The following is a 16,910-nucleotide window of genomic DNA, read 5'->3' as shown; positions in this document are numbered from 1 at the left end:
CGCCCCTTTCTTACGGCACAGCTGTGCTGAGCTCCCCCCAGCTCACACGCACACAGCTGCACCTGGAACGCCCACTCACTGCAGGACACTGCGGAAGGCAGCCATGTGGCGCCGCACGCTGGCTGCGACCTGCTCGGCCGACTGGGCTCGGCCGTAGTAGTCCGTGAAGAGGCCATCGGGGCTGAGCAGGTAGATGGCCACAGAGTGGTCCACAATGTAGTCCTGGTCCTCGTCCTTGGGGCCCGCGCTGTAGTACACACGGTAGCTGCGGCTCACCTGGGCCACCTGCTCCAGCGAGCCGGTCAGGCCCAGCAGTCGCGGGTGGAAGTCCTGCACATAGCGGGCCATAGCTGCCACGTCATCCCGCTCGGGGTCCACAGTGATGAAGACAGGCTGCACAGGGGGCAGGCCCGGATCCGCCTCCAGCAGCCTCACCGCCCGCACCAGCTTCTCCAGCTCGTCGGGGCAGATGTCCGGGCAGTGGGTGAAACCAAAGTACAGCAGCACCCACTGGCCCCGGAAGTCGGCTTTGCAGCGGGCCTGGCCCCGGTGGTCCAGCAGGCTGAAGTCGCCCTGGCCCACGGCAGCCTGGCGCAGGGCCGCTGTCCGCCGCTGGTGCTGACCCCGCTCCTTCTCAGCCTTCATGGCCAGCCAGGCCCCACCCAGCCCAGCCCCAATCAAAGCTGTGATCATTAGCCTCGCCCGCAGTCCAGGGCCCTGGGGCTGGCCCTGCCTTGACCAGAGCTGGCGTGTCACAGGCAGGGCCTTGCTTCCTGGGCTCCTGGGGAGGGCTGGAACCCCGAGCTGACAGAGTCTGGGCCAAGCCTTGGGTGTCCGAGCCAGCAGCAGCATGGATCTGATGCTCCTGCAAAGAGCCAAGGTTTCAGGAGTCTGAAGGTGCTTTGGCCTCCTGGGTCATCCCCCATCACTCTGGAGACTCACTGCCAAGTGAAGGACCAACCCCACACTTAGGCTCACAGCTGACCCCACCAGCTCTGCGGAGCTCAGAACCGCTTCTCCTCTGTAGCCTCAAATTCCAGCTTAGGTGTAATCAAATATCCATGCCTGTCACTGTCCTGCATCTGAAGCCCCACACAGCCTGCGCAGTACTCACCTGTGTTGCCGCGCGAGCTGACGGAAAGCATTGCAAGTGCATGCCTTGCCTGGATTTCTTAGCATGTCTGTCTGCAATAAAGCCCCATTTCAGAAAGGAGGAGCGAGTCTCTGGCTTCAACCCTCAAATCTGGCTCCTCTGCCTTTTTTGCTGTCGGCCAGCCTTCCACTTAAGAGACCAAGCACAGTTCTTCGGCCCCTTCCCCCACCCTCAGGAGAACCCCGTATCACCCACACCAGTCTGCACAGGGAGCACAAGCAGTTACCACTGAGGCGGCTCCATCCCTCAGCGTCACCTGATGAACCTCCCGCACGCACTCGGGCGGAGTTTGCACTCGCCACAGATCCCACCCTCTTCACATCCAGGTTTCCACTGGCAACTGCTGGCTCAGCCCACGCCCTTCCGTGGCTTCGGTGACCTCTGTGCCTTTCTACAAGGGCCTCTGGAGGTCCGCTAGGTGGTCTGAGGACCGCCTCACCTGTTGAGCTGCTGCTGAGGGCCTCCAACTCCCACCCCACGTCCGGACGGTTCCTAGACTTGGGCTCTGGGCTGGATGACACTGGGCACGTCCCTTAGCCTCTCCGTACCAGCTTCTTCCTTTACTACACGGGCTCTAAGCAGTGCGTGAGAGAGACACCTGGCAAGCGAAGGCAGCCTGTGGATGCTTCCTGGGCCCCGCTCTGGGAGCCCTCCTCCAGGGAGCCCTCCGGTACCGCGCCGCTGGTAAAGTCAGAAAGCTGGACGCCGGCACCAAGCACGCCCCAGAAGCCCGCCCGCCCCTCTGTCCTCTGCACCCGAGGTCCTCCCAGGCTCCCCGGGCTCGGTGTCCGCACCTTAGGCGGTCGGCGACGTTGTTTCGAGTCAGGGAATACCGCCCAAGAGGAAGCGCTAACCAGCCGCACGGCGCACCTGGCCCCGCAGCCGCCCTTGGATCTAGCGCGTTGCCCCTCTCGACGCCAGTGCGCATGAGTCAACGGCGCAGCGCACGCGCGTTTGGACCGGCAGTGCGCGCAAAACATGGCGGGGCTCACTATAGGTCACGTGTTGGACGGGGCGGGGCTCCGTCCCCGGCGGCTTCACCTCAGTCGTAGCGCTCCACACTTGCCTTCCCTTCCCGCCTTCCCGCTCCCGACCCCGGCGCGCCAGGTACAGACACGGCTTTGCAGCTCTCGGGCTTTATTGCTGTGTGTCGGTCGGCGGCAAGATGAGCTCAGCGAAGGGCGAGGGGGCGGCGAAAGGCGCGCGGTCCGAGAGTACGAGCGCCCCCTGCAGGGCGCGGCGCTGCGGGTCGCTGAGTGCGGGCGCGTCCAGGTGCACGCGGAGCCACGGCGTCCCTGCGGGCGGCGGGAACGGCGGTCAGCGGGCGGGGTGGCCAGCGGGGTCGAGGAGGGGCGGGGATTCGCGCTCACCGCGGCGCAGCTTCTGGCCCACGCCGACCAGCAGCTCCGCGCCCACCGCTGGCCGGAGCGGCTCCCCTGCGCGGCTGCGTCCGGCCCCGAGCTCGTGCAGCACGCGCGCCAGCGGCAGCGCCCGGACGAGTTCCACGGTGCCTGCGGGGAGAGGAGCTGGTCGGGAGGGGCGGGGCTGGGGGCGAGGCCCGGGACTTAGGACGGGGAGGGACCTGGGCGGGGGACAGGGCTGGGACAGGGACGCGGGTCTGCCGGCCTTCACCGTCCGCGGGCGCGAGCAGTTCCTCTTGCTCCCTTGCGCGGGGCAGCAACTGCCGGCGTTGCGCGGGGGTCCCGGAGCATAGGGCTCGGGCCAGCCACGGGTCCACGCCTTGCGTCGCTAGCATTCGCTCGAAGCGGTCCCGGGCCGAGCCGTCGTCCAGCGTCGCGGCCACCCGAGCGGCGCCCACGGCCGGGTCCTCTGCCTGTCCGCTGAGCCAGAGCAAGGTGCCCCCTGTCGGCGGGGGCGGGGTTTAGGTGCAGCGAAGGCGGCTCTGTAGCTCCGGCCCCCACACACCCCTTACCCGTCCACTCACCGAGTCTAGTGACCAGGTCCCGCAGGTCCGGTGGCCCCGCGCCGTCCATGCAAAGCAGCGCTTCCTCCACCTCCAGGGTGTGGCCCACGCTGCGGCCCAGGGGGTTGTCCATAGCGGTCAGAGCGGCTGCAACCCGAAGACCCAGGCCCGCCCCTACACCAACCTGCGGAGACAGTGTGGCCCGTGCCCTGCGTCCCACGGGGCTTGTACCCCTTGTGTCACCAAACTCCAGCTGGTGCTGCACCCTTGGTTGCCCGAATGAGGGGTGGGGTCACAGAAGTCTTTGGGTGGGGGTGACTGAAGCAGGCAATGTGCCTGATCTCAGCTGTGGGGGTCAGGAAAACTTTGTGCCTGTCCTGGCGAGACCCTAACAGAGAGCTCACAAGGTACATCTGGCACCGCTGCTCACCAGCGCTCCTGCCAGCTCCCTGGCCTCTGCCTGGCTGGGGAAGACTGCAGCTGCGCCGAACTTCACGTCCACCAGCAGGGCAGACAGGCTCTCCACCACCTTCTTACTGAGGATGGAAGCTGTGGGGCAGGCAGAGGGGCTGGTGGTAAAAGACAGCCCGAAGCTTCCTGGGAGATGTGGGGGATTGAGGGTCAAGTCTCCTATGATGAGGTGACAGGCCTGGCGCATTGTGAATCAGCCAGGTCACTCTCAAATTGGTGGCCAGGCATCCTGTGATGAGGGACCACTACCCCCGGGGTTGGGGGCGGTCCCATAGTCCCCTGATGAGAGGATACTATGTGATGGGAGGTCAGGGTCTTTAACATGCTGAAGGTGGACCCTGGAGTGTGGGGTCAGGTCACCTGTGATGAGTGGCAGGCTGTCAACAGTGGCTGTCACATCTCTGGCTTCATACAGGATTCCATCCGCAGGAACCAGCTTCTTGCTCTGACCCACAATACAGCAGCCCACTTGCTCCAGCAGACCTTGCATCTGGCCAAATCCCCCTGCGTCAGGACTCCCAGTGACACTGACCACTGATCAATGACCCCATCACTAACCCTGATCAGGGACTCACCGGCAAACATGACAAGTGTCCAAAACCATGACCAGTGACTTACGAACAATTCTGATAAGTCCTCGTTAATGACTGGCTTGACGAACCAGGAATATTGATCAATGTCCTATTGATCAGAGGCCCATCAGTGATATTGACTAAGTCCCTATTAGTGACTCCAAAGTTCATTGATGACTTTGACCAAAGTCCAGTGACCATGAGTGATCCATGAATAACTTTGATCAATATCCTCAGTGACCCTGATCCTTCAGAGATTCTGGTTAATATCCCATCAATAACCCAGATCAATGACTGACCATTGGCCCACCTGTACCTGTTCTGGGCTCTGAATGACGGTGAATCCAGGAATAGACTCCAGTTTATCCAGGGTGCCCCCTGTGTGCCCCAGACCACGTCCACTGATCATTGGTACCTGCTGGACAGGGGTACTGAGTGTACCTGCACATCTGCCCTTACCTTCCTTGATTAGGACTTCTTTAGCTGGAATTAAGTATTTACTAAGGCCTTGTAGTGGGTCCAACTGGTGGAGAGGGAATGGAAAAGATTGTCCTGGTTTGGGATGGGGGGCACAAGTCTGGGGGACCAAGGGACAGGAATACCCGGCTTTTCCCTTGGGAGTCCTTTCAGGGTTACTGAATGGGGCATGGGCACTAGATAACTTGGTCCTGTTATGGGGGGCTGATGGGGAAGGGGACCCAAGTTCTGTCCTGGGGGCAAGAAGCCTGGATCCTGCCTTTGGGGCTCTGTCTGGGCCACATCAGCGCTTGTGGGCTTCTGGCCTCTAAGGTCAGAGTTTCTGGTCTTGAGAGGAGGCTCCTTCTGACCTTGCAGCCACAGGCAGCCAGGGCAGGTGCCAGGACCAGGCTGACTTTGTCACCCACACCCCCTGTGGAATGTTTGTCCACGAGCTGCTGGTGCCAGGCCTCCGGCCACTCCAGCTGCTCCCCAGACTTGGCCATGGCCTGGGTCAGCGCCACAGTCTCCTCCAGGTCCATGCCTTGCAGTCGGATTGCCATGAGCATGGCCCCTAAGGAAGGGGTACAGGGGTATAGGCTGCATGAAGGGCGCATTCCCACAGCGATGGCTTATCCTGGGTTCACTGGCAGTGGTGAGGCGCTAGTGTCCTCAACACAGTCAGTCTCAGGGTAGGGCACCCATCCGTCTCCACGTACCTATCTGCACACCCTGTGCGCTGCCGTCCACCACAGCGCGTACAAAGCCCCTAATATCGCCCTCGCTCAGGCGGTCTCCGTCTCGCTTCAGGCGGATCAGCTCCGGGAGCTGCTTGGGCTCTGGCGGGGTGTCAGGAGGGCCTCGGAGCCCTCCCCACGACAGGTCACCAGGTGCTACTGGGTTGGGTGTCAGGTGTCCTGGGGTCACGGGAGCTGCCATCGTCCCAGGTCTGCAGGGTGCGAGACACACCTTGGACCGGCCGCCGCCTCGTGCCCACCTGGTGCACTGGTCCCTACCTACCCTGTTCCCGTTTCTCGTGTCTGCCCCGTGTGCAGTGTCTGTGTAGCCCGTGTGCTCGTCAGCGTGTCTGGCTCCCAGTTCTCGGCCTCATAATTTGACCCTGGCCCCTACCTGTCCCGCACAGCGACCCTCGCCTGTCCTGCTGACGATTTCAGCCCGTGTCTGCCCTGTGGGGCCCGAGATCAGAGTGGGAATAGTAGTGCAGACAGGAAGGAGCAGGTCCTTCCTGGTTAATGGACGGCTGCTGGGCGAGGCCTCAGGCGGGAATCTGGGCCAATCACTGCCTCGGGAAGGCGGGACGACCCCCCAGCTCGCTTTTGTCCCGCCAATCTCGTAGGCCGCCGGGACCCGTCCAGTTCTTCGCTGCACGCACAGAGAGGCGGACACACGGCTGGCTCCGGAAGCTTTAAGCAAACATTTGCAAGGCCGCGCCCGCCCCCTCGACCTCTGCTCAGTGATCCACGTCGGTCACCATCCGGGCCAGGTAGTCCGAGTGCCGGGTACCGAAGCTCCAGCCGCGAGGCTTCCGGTGCTGCAGACCCAAAAGACGTCGTTGAGACGTAGTTGACCTCGCGGAGCCGGCCGTGCGGCCCCGCGCTGGGACTTCGGAACCCTGGCCCCAGACCTCAGACCCTCCATCCTGGACCCGAACCCTTGACCCTGGAATCCAGATCACCTGGTCCACGTTGTAGGCTGCAGGCCCGGGATTCAGGGTGTTGTCTTGGGGGAGCGAAGTACGCGCCAGCATCGTGAACTGAGGTGCCCGAGACTTGTAGATCCCAGGGTTCACCACGTGGTAGGCGCAGGGACCTGGGGTCTGGGAGGGCGGAAGGAGAGCTGCATCTGGCCTCCATTCCATGCTGTTCACTGACCCCCATCCCTTGCTTCCTGACCCTCTGCGGTCTGCTCGGTTGACCCCTCGCTACGCTGTGCCGGGCAACCCCTCCCCCACCTTGCTTAGGTCCTCGATGAAGCTGCCCACCGCGCTGCGGCCGCAGATGGAGTAAGTTGGGGCAGAGACTTTGCCGATGACGCGCGGGCCCAGTAGCGAGGGCACTGTGTAGGTCCCGGGACCTGGGAAGGAGCCAGCAAGGGATGGGGTCTAGGGGCGGGTCTTTGCGGATTCGCCCGGGTCTCCCCTCCTCCGCGAATGCTGGGTATTCCTAGCGCCTAGAGAGCGGCTCCAGATCGGGGGTAGGAAGGGCCTCGGACTTGGAACGGGCCTTTCTGGTCACCTGGGGTCTGATTCTCCGCGTGGGTGCCCCAGTTTCGGGAGGCGATGGTGTGCCGAGGCGCGCTGGGGTATGTCGCGTTTTCTGCTAGCTCTGGGAAGTACCTGCCTGTGGGGAGAACCAGAGGTGTGGGCCGGAATCGGGATAGGGGCCTGGTGGGGACAAAGCTGGGAAACTGAACCACGATTTGTCGAAGCCCGGTGGGTTTGGAGTTCTTTGGACATCCGGATAAGGGTACAGAATTTGGAGTGTTAGAGTACCCGAAGGGGGCTAGGGACTCAGGTTAGGGTTTCCGGGTGGGCTCCCTGGAGGCGGCTCGGCGTTGGAGAGACCGGGGTCCCAGGGGTCCTGACCCGGTCCGGGAGTGAGGCAAGGCGCTGCATGGCGCGGGCGGCCGTAGATGGAGTACGCGGGGGTGCCGTCCGGGCCGCGCACGGTCATGCGAGCCGGCACCAGGTGGCTGGGCCCGGGGCCGCACGAAGTCTGCTGCGTGGGGAGGCGCACGCCGAAGGTGAAGGCGGGGGCGCGGGGCCGCGACGGATCGTGTAGGAAGTAGCCTGTGGGGTGTCCCAACATCATCTGTGGGTCCGGCCGCTTTCGCCCAGAGCACAGAACAGAGCTTCCCCTTTCCAGCCCGGGGTTCAGCACCCCATTTCCCGCAGAGACCTCGCCAGCTTCTTCCTCCCCACCGCCCATCCCTCACAGTCTTGCGCGCGTCGCCGGTACCAGTGTTTGTGGGCAACTTGTATTTGGGCCCAGGGCCTCCGTAGAGCGCTGCGATGGGGCCGCGGGGCCGGTGCGGCCGCCACGGGCCGACCCAGACGTCCGAGCCCATGGCCCGGCGGGTGTGCTTACGGCCTGCAGCACCTGTGGACAGAAGGTGGCGGCCCGGGCTCCTCCACCCCGGATTCCGGGGGCGGGGCCCAACCGGTATCCCAGGAGCCAGGTAAACAAACGGCAGCTCTCCCGGCTCTGTGTGTGTGTGTGTGTGTGTGTGTGTGTGTGGGTGGGGGGGCCGTGGTGCAGGGATGGAGCTTCGAGGCTGTCTCCCATCCCCCAACCTACAAACTGAGTTCAGTAAAGGTGTGCGCGCGCGCCTAGTTTGGACTCAACACTGAGGGAAGAGAATCCCCCGGGATCCTGGGGGGGGGAGGGGTGGGATCTTTTCGGTGCATCAAGCAAAGATTCCGAGGCGAGGGAGCGGCATGGGGGACCCGGTGCCCGGAGGGGGGCCCGAAGTTGATGCACTAACCTGCTCCAGTGACTCCCCGCTGAGAAGGCCAGGTAATGTGCCTCGATTCCCGCCCCGCCCGGCCCAACTCCTAGACCCCATTGTGTCCGGGCCCCGCCTCCTGGCAACCGGACTAGCCGCCCCCCTGGCTCCGCCCTCCTCCCTGTAGCACCCCCACCCGCCTGGCCTCTCCTCCTTGGAGTTCTGCCTTTGCAAGCGTCCTGCAGATGGCCACGGACCGCTGGTCTCACCCTTCCCCAGGCTTCAAGACACCCATTCCAGAAATGAGTGTATTTCTGGAGAGAATAAAGGAATCGAATAATGCATGCAGCAATCTCAATTTCATTGTTATATGTACAGAGAGAACTTTGCATCTATTTAAGCCCGTGGAATATTTGCATAAAATAATCATACCACATAAGTTGAATAGAGATGTAATAGGACACATGATTTGATTATAACCCAAAACAATTCTAAGCAAACAATAAAATATTTAAAAATGAAGCAAATTTAAGTACTTAGAAATTAACAAATTCTCTTTTAAAAACCCCTGGATCAAAGAGAACCTCAAATGTGAAGTTTTAAAATATGTAGACAACACTGCTAAGGTAGATGTCTTCATGCCCAACTCTGTAGGACGTAGCTAAAGCTGTGCTCACAGGAAATCAGCCTTAAATGACTTCATTATCAATGATGAAAAATTTGAAATGAAGAAGTGTAGTATTTATTTTACAAACATTAGAAAAAAGAACAGTCAAGTATATTAAAATAGGTCCATTCTGCCCAGCACTGCCACTCACCTGCCTGCTCCAGAAGACAAAGGGGCCAGAGGGAGTGTCCAGCGGTCTCGTGGGGATTCCTGGCCTTCACTAGAGCTCTGAGCCCAATGTGCCAGCCTTGGAGGGAGAACTAAGGTGACTGCTGGGAGCCACTGGTGTGGGGCCCCCAAAGACGGAAAGGGGGAGGCCCATAGGGGGGCATCATCTGTAGAGAATTTTTAAACAACACTCAGTGTGCTGAAGTTCATCTTTTTATTATCCTCCTGAACCCAGTAATTCTAAAGGTCAGAGGTGGAATACTCTGCCCAAATCTTTCATTGGTGAAATTTTAAACAATACTGTGGTTGCTGTTGAGTAACATATATGTGAGTTTTAAATGAGCAATTTTTATTATCTTTTAGTAAACATTGTTCTGCATGGAAATTAATTTGGAGGACTTTAGTTTTCTGGTCGACAGGTTCAGACTGATGACAAGCTGTCCTTAGTGGCGTCAGTGCCTCATGCTTGGGCAGCATGAATGTCTTCAGAGCTCATGGCTGGACATTCCCCTCTGCCTGTGATAACGCATTTCTCCCTTAAAGCAATAGATTTGAGATGAGCAGTGATACCAGTGCTTGTGACAAGGAAGAACCAACCCGAGTTTGCTGAATTCTGTAGTGATCATCTAGCGTTTTTTGTGTTTAAAACTGAAAGTGAATGAAATAGGGCCAATGACAAGGTGTAATGTTTTTGTGTGGCTGTGCAAATTTGATTGCATGTGTGACATATTTTGCTGAATTTGAATATTTTAAAATCATCTGCCCAGTCAAAATGGCCTCCACCTGTCCAAGCAAAAGAATGTTGTTGGGATGTAGAAGGATGCAAAGCAGACTATGCAGGTACTGATATGCGGAAAACACTAAGAAAAGATTAAAAACAAACAGCAAATGCACCAGAACCAGACCCCAAGATGGGGGGAAAAGAGGAAACATTTTGAGCAATGAATCAATCTTTCACACACAGACTGAAAGTATTCTAGAGGTTTTATCTTGTGGAGGGTATTTTGTTGGGAGAAAATATTAGCATCTTGTTTAGAACCAATGGTAAAGTCACGAGCATCTAAATTAAAGAAGCAACGAAAGCACATTTGAAGCGATGGCCATGGTTTTCCCCTAAACACGGTTTTAGTTATATCTGTAGTTTTTGACACACGACATTCTTATTAATTTAAATAGCTTGGCTGTTGAAAATAAAGTTGCGTCTGTGTGCAGGTGTTTGTGTGGCTGCAGCTTTCATTTCCCTGGGATAAATGCCCATGAGCCTGCTGCGGGGTGGATGGTCAGTTTACATTTTTTTGTTTTTAAAGAAACTGCCAAACTTTTCAGAGTGGTTGCACCATCTTACATTCCCACCAGGTGACTCGCTTTTTAAAATCAACGTGGTGCTGCTGAGAATCATCCACACTGTTGATGTAGCTTTAATTCATTTTCACCGTTTATAGCAGAAAATAACCAGCCAGTGAAATGAGGCACATTGGGGTGTCACAAATGAATTGCAGAAGTGCCGTGAGCCATTAATGGATATACTCTTTTCACAGATATAAGTTATAATCCAATTTTAAAATAGCTACTTAAAATTTTACGTGGTTCCGATTATGTCCATCTGAACACTTTCTGTGACCCCTCTGTAAACTTCAGGCGTTCTTTTGGAGGACGATTTGCATAGCACCCACCACCAGAGGGCGCGCTGTACACGCTGCACCACCTGGCCGCACCCTTTCCCACTGATGGCAGTTTGTCTAATTATTATTTATTTGTTTATCATCGGTGAAGTTTTGTGTAATGTGGCAAAGAAGAGATTTAGTTTTTCTTCCGATTTACTTTGTTATTTTTCACAAACTTTAAAACATACGTGTGGTGTGTATGACTTCTACATCAGTATCCCTGGAGGCACCGTACTCCCACTTCGGTGCTAAATACTTCTAAATAAAACAACGGATTTTGTTTGTTTTCTCAACTGTTACTTCTTGACTTACTGGTTTGTTTATTAAATATTGGTTGTTGATGTTAACGACTAGCCTGGTGATTCCTAATGGAATTTCTAATTGTTGAGACACATGTCTAGACCTCCCTTCCCTCTTTAGGTGGCTTAACTGAGAACAGACTCCTCTGGACTGAGCCGGTCTGCCGAGAGACAGCGAGCCTGGACTGACGTCGGTGTCCTGGGCTGTTGCCAGGACCCTCCTATGCTCCCCTTCAATCTTGCTTTGCACTTCTGAGAGCTGTTTCCCGGGCCCTCAGGCCTCTTACTTGGAGAAGCTAGCTACGCCTATTCCCATCTGTGAGAGTACAATTCAGTGGCATTAAATACATCCTCGATGCTGTGTGCCCATCACCATTATCTATACTCCAAACTATTTTTCAATGTAAAGTATTTATTTTGTAAGTCCTAAAATTATCAACTAAGATTTTATAAAATAGTGTGAACACACACACAAAAAAATCAAATCACATTCTATTTTTGAAATAGTACCAAAAAATCTATTGATAGTACCAAAACTATTAATATTACAAAAAAGTATCAACGATGTTCAATTCATATTTTATGTCCAAACATACCCTAACCATAGTTATCTGCATTATTGTGGGCTACTTTATATGATCATTCTGATTTTAGGACAAAGTCATTGTTTATAAAAGATGTATTATATCCAAGGAATGCTATTCCTCAAAACTTATGGACAATGAGGAATATAACTCATTTCCATAATAACTTCCCTTTGGTTCCAACTATCAACATATTCTGTATCATGAAAAAGATAATAAATAAAAATTACAAAGATAACCTGAACATAAAACACTAGACAAAGGTGCTCTTTGTATTCTTTTTTTTTTTTTTTTTTTTTTTAAGATTTTATTGGGGAAGGGGAACAGGACTTTATTGGGGAACAGTGTGTACTTCCAGGACTTTTTTCCAAGTCAAGTTGTTGTCCTTTCAGTCTTAGTTGTGCAGGGTGCAGCTCAGCTCCAGGTCCAGTTGCCATTGCTACTTGCAGGGGGCACAGCCCACCATCCCTTGCAGGAGTCCAACCGGCAAGCTTGTGGTTGAGAGGACACGCTCCAACCAACTGAGCCATCCAGGAGGCAGCTCAACTCAAGGTGCCGAGTTCAATCTTAGTTACAGGGGGCGCAGCCCACCATCCCTTGCGGGACTCAAGGAATCGAACTGGCAACCTTGTGGTTGAGAACCCACTGGCCCATGTGGGAATCGAACCGGCGGCCTTCGGAGTTAGGAGCACGGAGCTCCAACCGCCTGAGCCACCGGGCTGGCCCACTCTTTGTATTCTTATTGACTTTTAGAAAAGGGTATAGATTAAAACAGTATCACAAAACAATGAAATTGATTAGAAAGGAAAGTAGTAATAATTCCTATATATTTTTTAAAAGATTTTAATTAAAAATATAGCTAACATACAATATTATCTGAGTTTCAGCGTTACACCATAGTTGTTCAACACTGATATACCTAAAGAAGTGATCACCATGATAAGTGCAGCAACCATGTGACACTGTACCATGCTGTCACAATACCATTGACTATATTCCCTGTGCTGTCCATTACGTCCCCATGACTTATTTGTTTTATGCCTGGAAATGTGAACCTCTTATTCCCCTTCCCCCCTTTTTAAATTTATCAATTACAGTTGACATTCAATATTATTTTATAATAATTTCAGGTGTACACCATGGTGGTTAGACATTTGTATAATTTAAGAAGTGATCCCCCTGACTAGTCTAGTACCACCTGGCACTATACATAGTTATAACCATATTGTTCCCTATGCTTTACATTACATCCCCATGACTATTTTGTAACTACCATTTGTACTTCTTAATTCCTTCACCTTTTTCACCCTGTGCCCCAACCCTCTCCCTCACATCTATCACCCCAACAAATCTAGCACCCATCTGACACCATACATAGTTATTACAATATTATTGACTATATTCCTTATGCTACACCCCACATCCCCATGACTACTGTGTAACAACCAATTTGTACTTCTTAATCCCTTCCCCTTTTTTCACCCACACCCTGAAACCCCCTCCCGTCTGGCAATGTTCTCTGTATCTATGAGTTTGTTTCTGTTTTACTTGTTCATTCCGTTCTCTAGATTCCACATATAAGCGAAATCACAATACATCTGTCTTTCTCTGTCTGACATACTCCACTCAGCACAGTACCCTCCAGGCCCATCTATGCCACCACAGATGGCAGAACCCATTCCCTTCCCTGGCCGAGCAATATTCCATTGTATATATGTACCTCCTCCTCTTTGTCCTTTCTTCCATCAATGGACACCCAGGCTGCCTCCACATCTTGGCCATTGCAAACAATGCTGCAATGAGCATATGGATGCACACGTCCCCTCGAAGTAGCATTTGCATTTCTTCAGATAAGAAGTGGGATTATTGGGGCCTTCTTTGTCTCACATTATAGCCTTTGTTTTAAAGTCTATTTTGTCTGGTACAAGTACTGCTGCCCCAGCCTTGTTTGTTTGTTTCCATTTTCATGAATTATCTTTTTCCATCTCTTTACTTTTCATCTGTGTGTATCTTTCAATCTGAAGTGAGTCTCTTGTAGGCAGCATATATTAGGGTTTTGTTTCTTTATCTATTCAGCCCTCTTATGTCTTTTGATTGCAACATTTAATCCATTTACATTGAAAGTAATTTTTGATAGATATGTAGCTATTGCCATTTTATTATTCATAATTTTGATGTGTTTTTTTTTCCATCTTAAAGAGTCCCTCTAACATTCCTTGTAATACTGGTTTGGTGGCAATTAACTCCTTTAGCTTTTTCTTATCTGGGAAGCTCTTTATCTGTGCTTTGATTTTAAATGGTGGATTTGCCTGTTAGAGTAATCTTGGTTGTAGGTACTTGCTTTTCATCACCTTGAATATTTTGTGCCAGTCCCTTCTGGCCTGCAAAGTTTCTCTTGAAAAGTCAGCTGACAATTCTATCCGAGCTCCCTTATAAGTTACGAGTAGCCTTTCTCTTGCTGCTTTTAGGATTCCCTCTTTGTCTTTAACCTTTGCCATTCTAATTATAGTGTGTCTTCATATGGGCATGTTTGGGTTCATCTTTTTTGTTGGGGACTCTGCACTTCCTGGGCTTGTATGTCTATTTCCTTTACCATGTTAGGAAAGTTTTCAGTCATTATTTCTTCAAATAAGTTCTCAATCCCTTGCTCTCTCTCTTCTCTTTCTGGTACCCCTATGATGCAAATGTTGTTGTTACACTTGGTGTTGTCCCAGAGGTCTCTTAAACTATCTTTATTTTTTTGGATTCTTTTTTTGTTTTGCTGTTCCAATTGGATGTTTTCTCCTTGTCTTCCAAATCGCTGATTCAGTCCTCTGCTTCATCTAGTCTGCTAGTGATTCCATCTAGTGCATTCTTCATTTCAGTTATTGTATTCTTCATGTCTAAGTGGTACTTTTTTATGCTTTCTATGTCCTTTTTTATGCTTGCTATCTCTTTGTTAAAGTTCTTACTAAGTTCCTTGAGCATACTTACAGCAATTGTTTTGAATTCTGTCTCTGGTAGGGTGCTTTCCTCCAATTCATTTAGTTCTTTTTCTGGAGTTTTCTCCCATTCTTTCATTTGGGACACATTTCTTTGTGTCCTCATTTTAGCTGCCTCCCTGTGTTTGTTTCTATGTATTAGGTAGGGCTGCTATGTCTCCCAGTCTTGACCGGATCGCCTTATGTAGTAGGTGCCTTGTGGGGCCCAGTGGCACAATCTCCCAGGTCAACTGCTCTGGATGCTTGAATGTCCCTTGTATGGGTTGTATGTTCCCTCCTGTTATAGTTGAGCCTTGATTGCTATTGGCACATCAGTGGGTGGGATTGACCCTCAGGCTGATTGGCGGTGGGGTTTGGCCATGTCCACAGCTTACAGCCTGCTGTGTGGGGGGCTTACCCCACCGAGTGGAATTTGCCCCAGTGGGCTCTGTGCCTGTTGAGACCTCCCTTTGTGTGTGCCGCTTGTGGGGATAATAGGGCAGTGCTCTGCTGTGATCTGAAGCCAATGTCCAAGTAGGTTGGTTATGGGACCTCTTGGGAGGGGCTTCAGTGCAGGTCCAGGTCACCCACTGCCTGTGACCAGACAGGGACTACCTGGTAGGAGCTACAAAGCAATCCACATTTGGTATCTGACTGTGTTAACCCTGGAGGTGCATGGAAGAGGCCACACTGTGAACTGAGGACACCTGCTACCAGTACTGGGCCTGGGGTAGCTCTGCAAGAAGCCAGGACACCCTGAGGCCTGCTGCCACCTGCCTTAAGGTTCAGCCACTGATAAAGCCTTGTGTGGTATGCAAGTTGGTTGTGGTAGGGTCTCAGGGAGTCACTAGAGTGGGAAGAGTTGTGGTAACCAGGTTAATGTAGCTTCTGGTTTGGTGCCAGTGCTGAGCCTGGAGTGACTCAGCAAAAGCCTCAGAGCACATGGAGGCCAGTCACCACCCGCTTGGGGCCCATAGACCCGGAGAGTTTTCCTAGGAAGAGTACAATGTGGGTGGGTCTGGCTGCTTATGGAAAAAGTGCCTGGGTATTGGTGAGTTAGGTGGGGCAGGGTCCCAGTGAGTCAACAGGGTGGAGCAGTGGAGCTCACCAGACCAATCAGATTCAGATTTGGCCGGAAGTGTAGAGGGCGGGCTCAACACAGGAAAGATGGCGCCTACCTGCCGGCTGCACATGAGGAGGATTGCTCACAGCAAAAATGCGGACTGTACTCCAGCCCTCACCTGAAGCCACACACCTCATTCAGCTCCCAGTATGTCTCCAACATCCCCTGAGCCATCGTCCCTCCGCTGGAGCCCAAAGTAAGTGCCTGTGAGCGACAGAGTCTGTGTGCGGGCCGTTTAAGAGGATGCCTGGGTTTTCTGCCACCTTCTGTCTCACCCAAATAGTCAGAATCCCCACTGTTTTTCACAGCCAGGTGTTGGGGGGGGCTCCTCTTCCTGGCACCAGTACTCTGGGCTGTGGAGGCAGGAGTGGGGCTGGGGTTCCTCACTCCTCTGAGGGGAACCTCTGTGGCTGAGATATCCCTCCCTATTTTCATCTGCCACATGGAAGTTTGGGACCACCCTGGTTTGAATCTCTGCCTCTCCTACCAGTCGCGACATGGCTTCTTTATGTCCTTAGTTATAAATCTTCTGTTCAGCCAAACTTCAGATGGTTCTCCAGGTTGATTGTTCTATAATTTAGCTGTAATTTTTATTCACAGAAGGAAGCATGCACCGTGTTTATCTACTCTGCCATCTTGGATCTCTCCTATACCCAAAACTTTTTCATCATCCCCAACATAAACTCTGCATCCATTAAACAGTAACTCCTCCTTCTCTCCTCCCAGTCCCTAGAGACTTCTAATGTGCTTCCTGTCTCGATGAATGTGACCACTCTAGGTGTCTCATATAAGTGACAGCATACAGTATCGTTCCTTTTGTGTCTGGCTCATTGCACTTAGTATGATGAGTTCAAGGTTAGTAGATTTGTCAGAGTTTCCTTCCTTCTTATGGCTGAACTGATGTGTGTGCACACCACGATTGTTTCTCCATCTGTCGGTGGACATTGGGCTGTTTCTTCCTTTTGGCTATTGTGAGTAGTGCCAAACCTGGGTGCATATACATGTTTGAGTGCCTGTTTTCAATGATTTTAGGTATATACCTAAAATCGCTGGGTCATATGACAATTCTATGTTTAGCTTTATGAAGACTTGCTAACTTGTTTTCCACAGTGGCTGAGCCATTTTACAATCCCACCAGCAATATATGAGAGTTCTAGTTCTCCACATCCTTGCCAAAACTTTGTTTACTATCTTTTTAATTTATAGCCATCTTAGTGGGTATGATGGTACCTCGCTGTTGTTTTGATTTGCATTTCCCTAATAACTAATGATTCTGATCATCTTCTCATGTGCTTACTGGTCATTTATATATATCTTCTTTGGAGAAATGTTTATTCAAGTCCTTTGCCCATTAAAAAATATGGGTTGTTTGTATTTTTGTTGTCAAGTTGCAAGAGTTCTTTA

General features: G+C 52.6%; 3 protein-coding genes and 1 long non-coding RNA gene across 17 annotated transcripts; 1 reads left to right on the top strand and 3 right to left on the bottom strand.

Moving 5' to 3' along the window:
* Positions 1-37: 37 nt before the first annotated feature.
* LOC117028160 (protein SCO2 homolog, mitochondrial) lies at positions 38-2,234 on the bottom strand. Of its 5 annotated transcripts, XM_033116389.1 has the most exons (4): positions 1,948-2,079; positions 1,593-1,751; positions 1,115-1,185; positions 38-865 (listed from the first exon to the last, which is right to left on the bottom strand). In XM_033116389.1, the coding sequence occupies exons 3-4, from the start codon at positions 1,177-1,179 to the stop codon at positions 76-78; spliced, it is 855 nt and encodes a 284-aa protein (XP_032972280.1). In that variant the 5' UTR covers positions 1,180-1,185; positions 1,593-1,751; positions 1,948-2,079; the 3' UTR covers positions 38-75. The 5 variants fall into 5 exon arrangements, with proteins under 5 accessions (XP_032972280.1, XP_032972279.1, XP_032972281.1 ...); XM_033116388.1 differs by lacking the exon at positions 1,948-2,079 and having other exon boundaries at positions 1,593-1,920; XM_033116390.1 differs by lacking the exon at positions 1,948-2,079 and having other exon boundaries at positions 1,115-1,181; positions 1,593-1,920.
* Positions 2,235-2,256: 22 nt separating this feature from the next.
* TYMP (thymidine phosphorylase) lies at positions 2,257-5,831 on the bottom strand. Of its 6 annotated transcripts, none has more exons than XM_033116375.1 (10): positions 5,708-5,831; positions 5,296-5,525; positions 4,948-5,150; positions 4,431-4,538; positions 3,909-4,038; positions 3,508-3,626; positions 3,099-3,261; positions 2,786-3,016; positions 2,524-2,664; positions 2,257-2,448 (listed from the first exon to the last, which is right to left on the bottom strand). In XM_033116375.1, the coding sequence occupies exons 2-10, from the start codon at positions 5,513-5,515 to the stop codon at positions 2,291-2,293; spliced, it is 1,473 nt and encodes a 490-aa protein (XP_032972266.1). In that variant the 5' UTR covers positions 5,516-5,525; positions 5,708-5,831; the 3' UTR covers positions 2,257-2,290. The 6 variants fall into 6 exon arrangements, with proteins under 6 accessions (XP_032972266.1, XP_032972268.1, XP_032972270.1 ...); XM_033116377.1 differs by having other exon boundaries at positions 4,437-4,538; XM_033116379.1 differs by having other exon boundaries at positions 3,909-3,993; positions 4,437-4,538.
* Positions 5,832-5,993: 162 nt separating this feature from the next.
* On the bottom strand, positions 5,994-8,823 carry ODF3B (outer dense fiber of sperm tails 3B). 5 transcript variants are annotated; one of them, XM_033116386.1, is made up of 7 exons: positions 8,081-8,823; positions 7,555-7,695; positions 7,182-7,385; positions 6,832-6,936; positions 6,549-6,670; positions 6,273-6,413; positions 5,994-6,128 (listed from the first exon to the last, which is right to left on the bottom strand). In XM_033116386.1, exons 2-7 carry the CDS (start codon positions 7,661-7,663, stop codon positions 6,048-6,050), a joined length of 762 nt encoding a protein of 253 aa, XP_032972277.1. In that variant the 5' UTR covers positions 7,664-7,695; positions 8,081-8,823; the 3' UTR covers positions 5,994-6,047. The 5 variants fall into 5 exon arrangements, with proteins under 5 accessions (XP_032972277.1, XP_032972274.1, XP_032972276.1 ...); XM_033116383.1 differs by having other exon boundaries at positions 5,994-6,413; XM_033116385.1 differs by lacking the exon at positions 8,081-8,823 and having other exon boundaries at positions 7,182-7,816.
* Positions 7,996-11,669, top strand: LOC117028161 (uncharacterized). The gene is made up of 3 exons (XR_004424092.1): positions 7,996-8,112; positions 8,847-8,973; positions 10,961-11,669. It is a non-coding gene; the product is annotated as an uncharacterized LOC117028161 (long non-coding RNA).
* The last annotated feature ends 5,241 nt before the right edge of the window (positions 11,670-16,910 follow it).

Source organism: Rhinolophus ferrumequinum, chromosome 10 (genome assembly GCF_004115265.2).
Source record: "Rhinolophus ferrumequinum isolate MPI-CBG mRhiFer1 chromosome 10, mRhiFer1_v1.p, whole genome shotgun sequence".
Lineage (NCBI taxonomy): Eukaryota > Metazoa > Chordata > Mammalia > Chiroptera > Rhinolophidae > Rhinolophus > Rhinolophus ferrumequinum.
This window is presented reverse-complemented; position numbering and strand designations above follow the sequence as displayed.

Bases quoted from the DNA above. Each gene is read 5' to 3' on its own strand.
- LOC117028160 (XM_033116387.1), bottom strand. From the start codon at position 2,081: ATGCGCACTGGCGTCGAGAGGGGCAACGCGCTAGATCCAAGGGCGGCT. The intron at 866-1,947 runs GTGCGGACACCG...GGCTCTTTGCAG, and splicing joins AACGTCGCCGACCGCCTAAG to GAGCATCAGATCCATGCTGC.
- TYMP (XM_033116375.1), bottom strand. From the start codon at position 5,515: ATGGCAGCTCCCGTGACCCCAGGACACCTGACACCCAACCCAGTAGCA. The intron at 4,039-4,430 runs GTGGGCCAATGG...GGATTTGGCCAG, and splicing joins AGAGCCCAGAACAGGTACAG to ATGCAAGGTCTGCTGGAGCA. The intron at 3,627-3,908 runs GTGACCTGACCC...CCTGCCCCACAG, and splicing joins CAGCCTGCCACTCATCACAG to CTTCCATCCTCAGTAAGAAG.
- ODF3B (XM_033116381.1), bottom strand. From the start codon at position 7,524: ATGGGCGGTGGGGAGGAAGAAGCTGGCGAGGTCTCTGCGGGAAATGGG. The intron at 6,671-6,831 runs GTGACCAGAAAG...GCTCCTTCCCAG, and splicing joins CGCGGAGAATCAGACCCCAG to GTCCCGGGACCTACACAGTG. The intron at 6,414-6,548 runs GTGGGGGAGGGG...CCGCCCTCCCAG, and splicing joins TCATCGAGGACCTAAGCAAG to ACCCCAGGTCCCTGCGCCTA.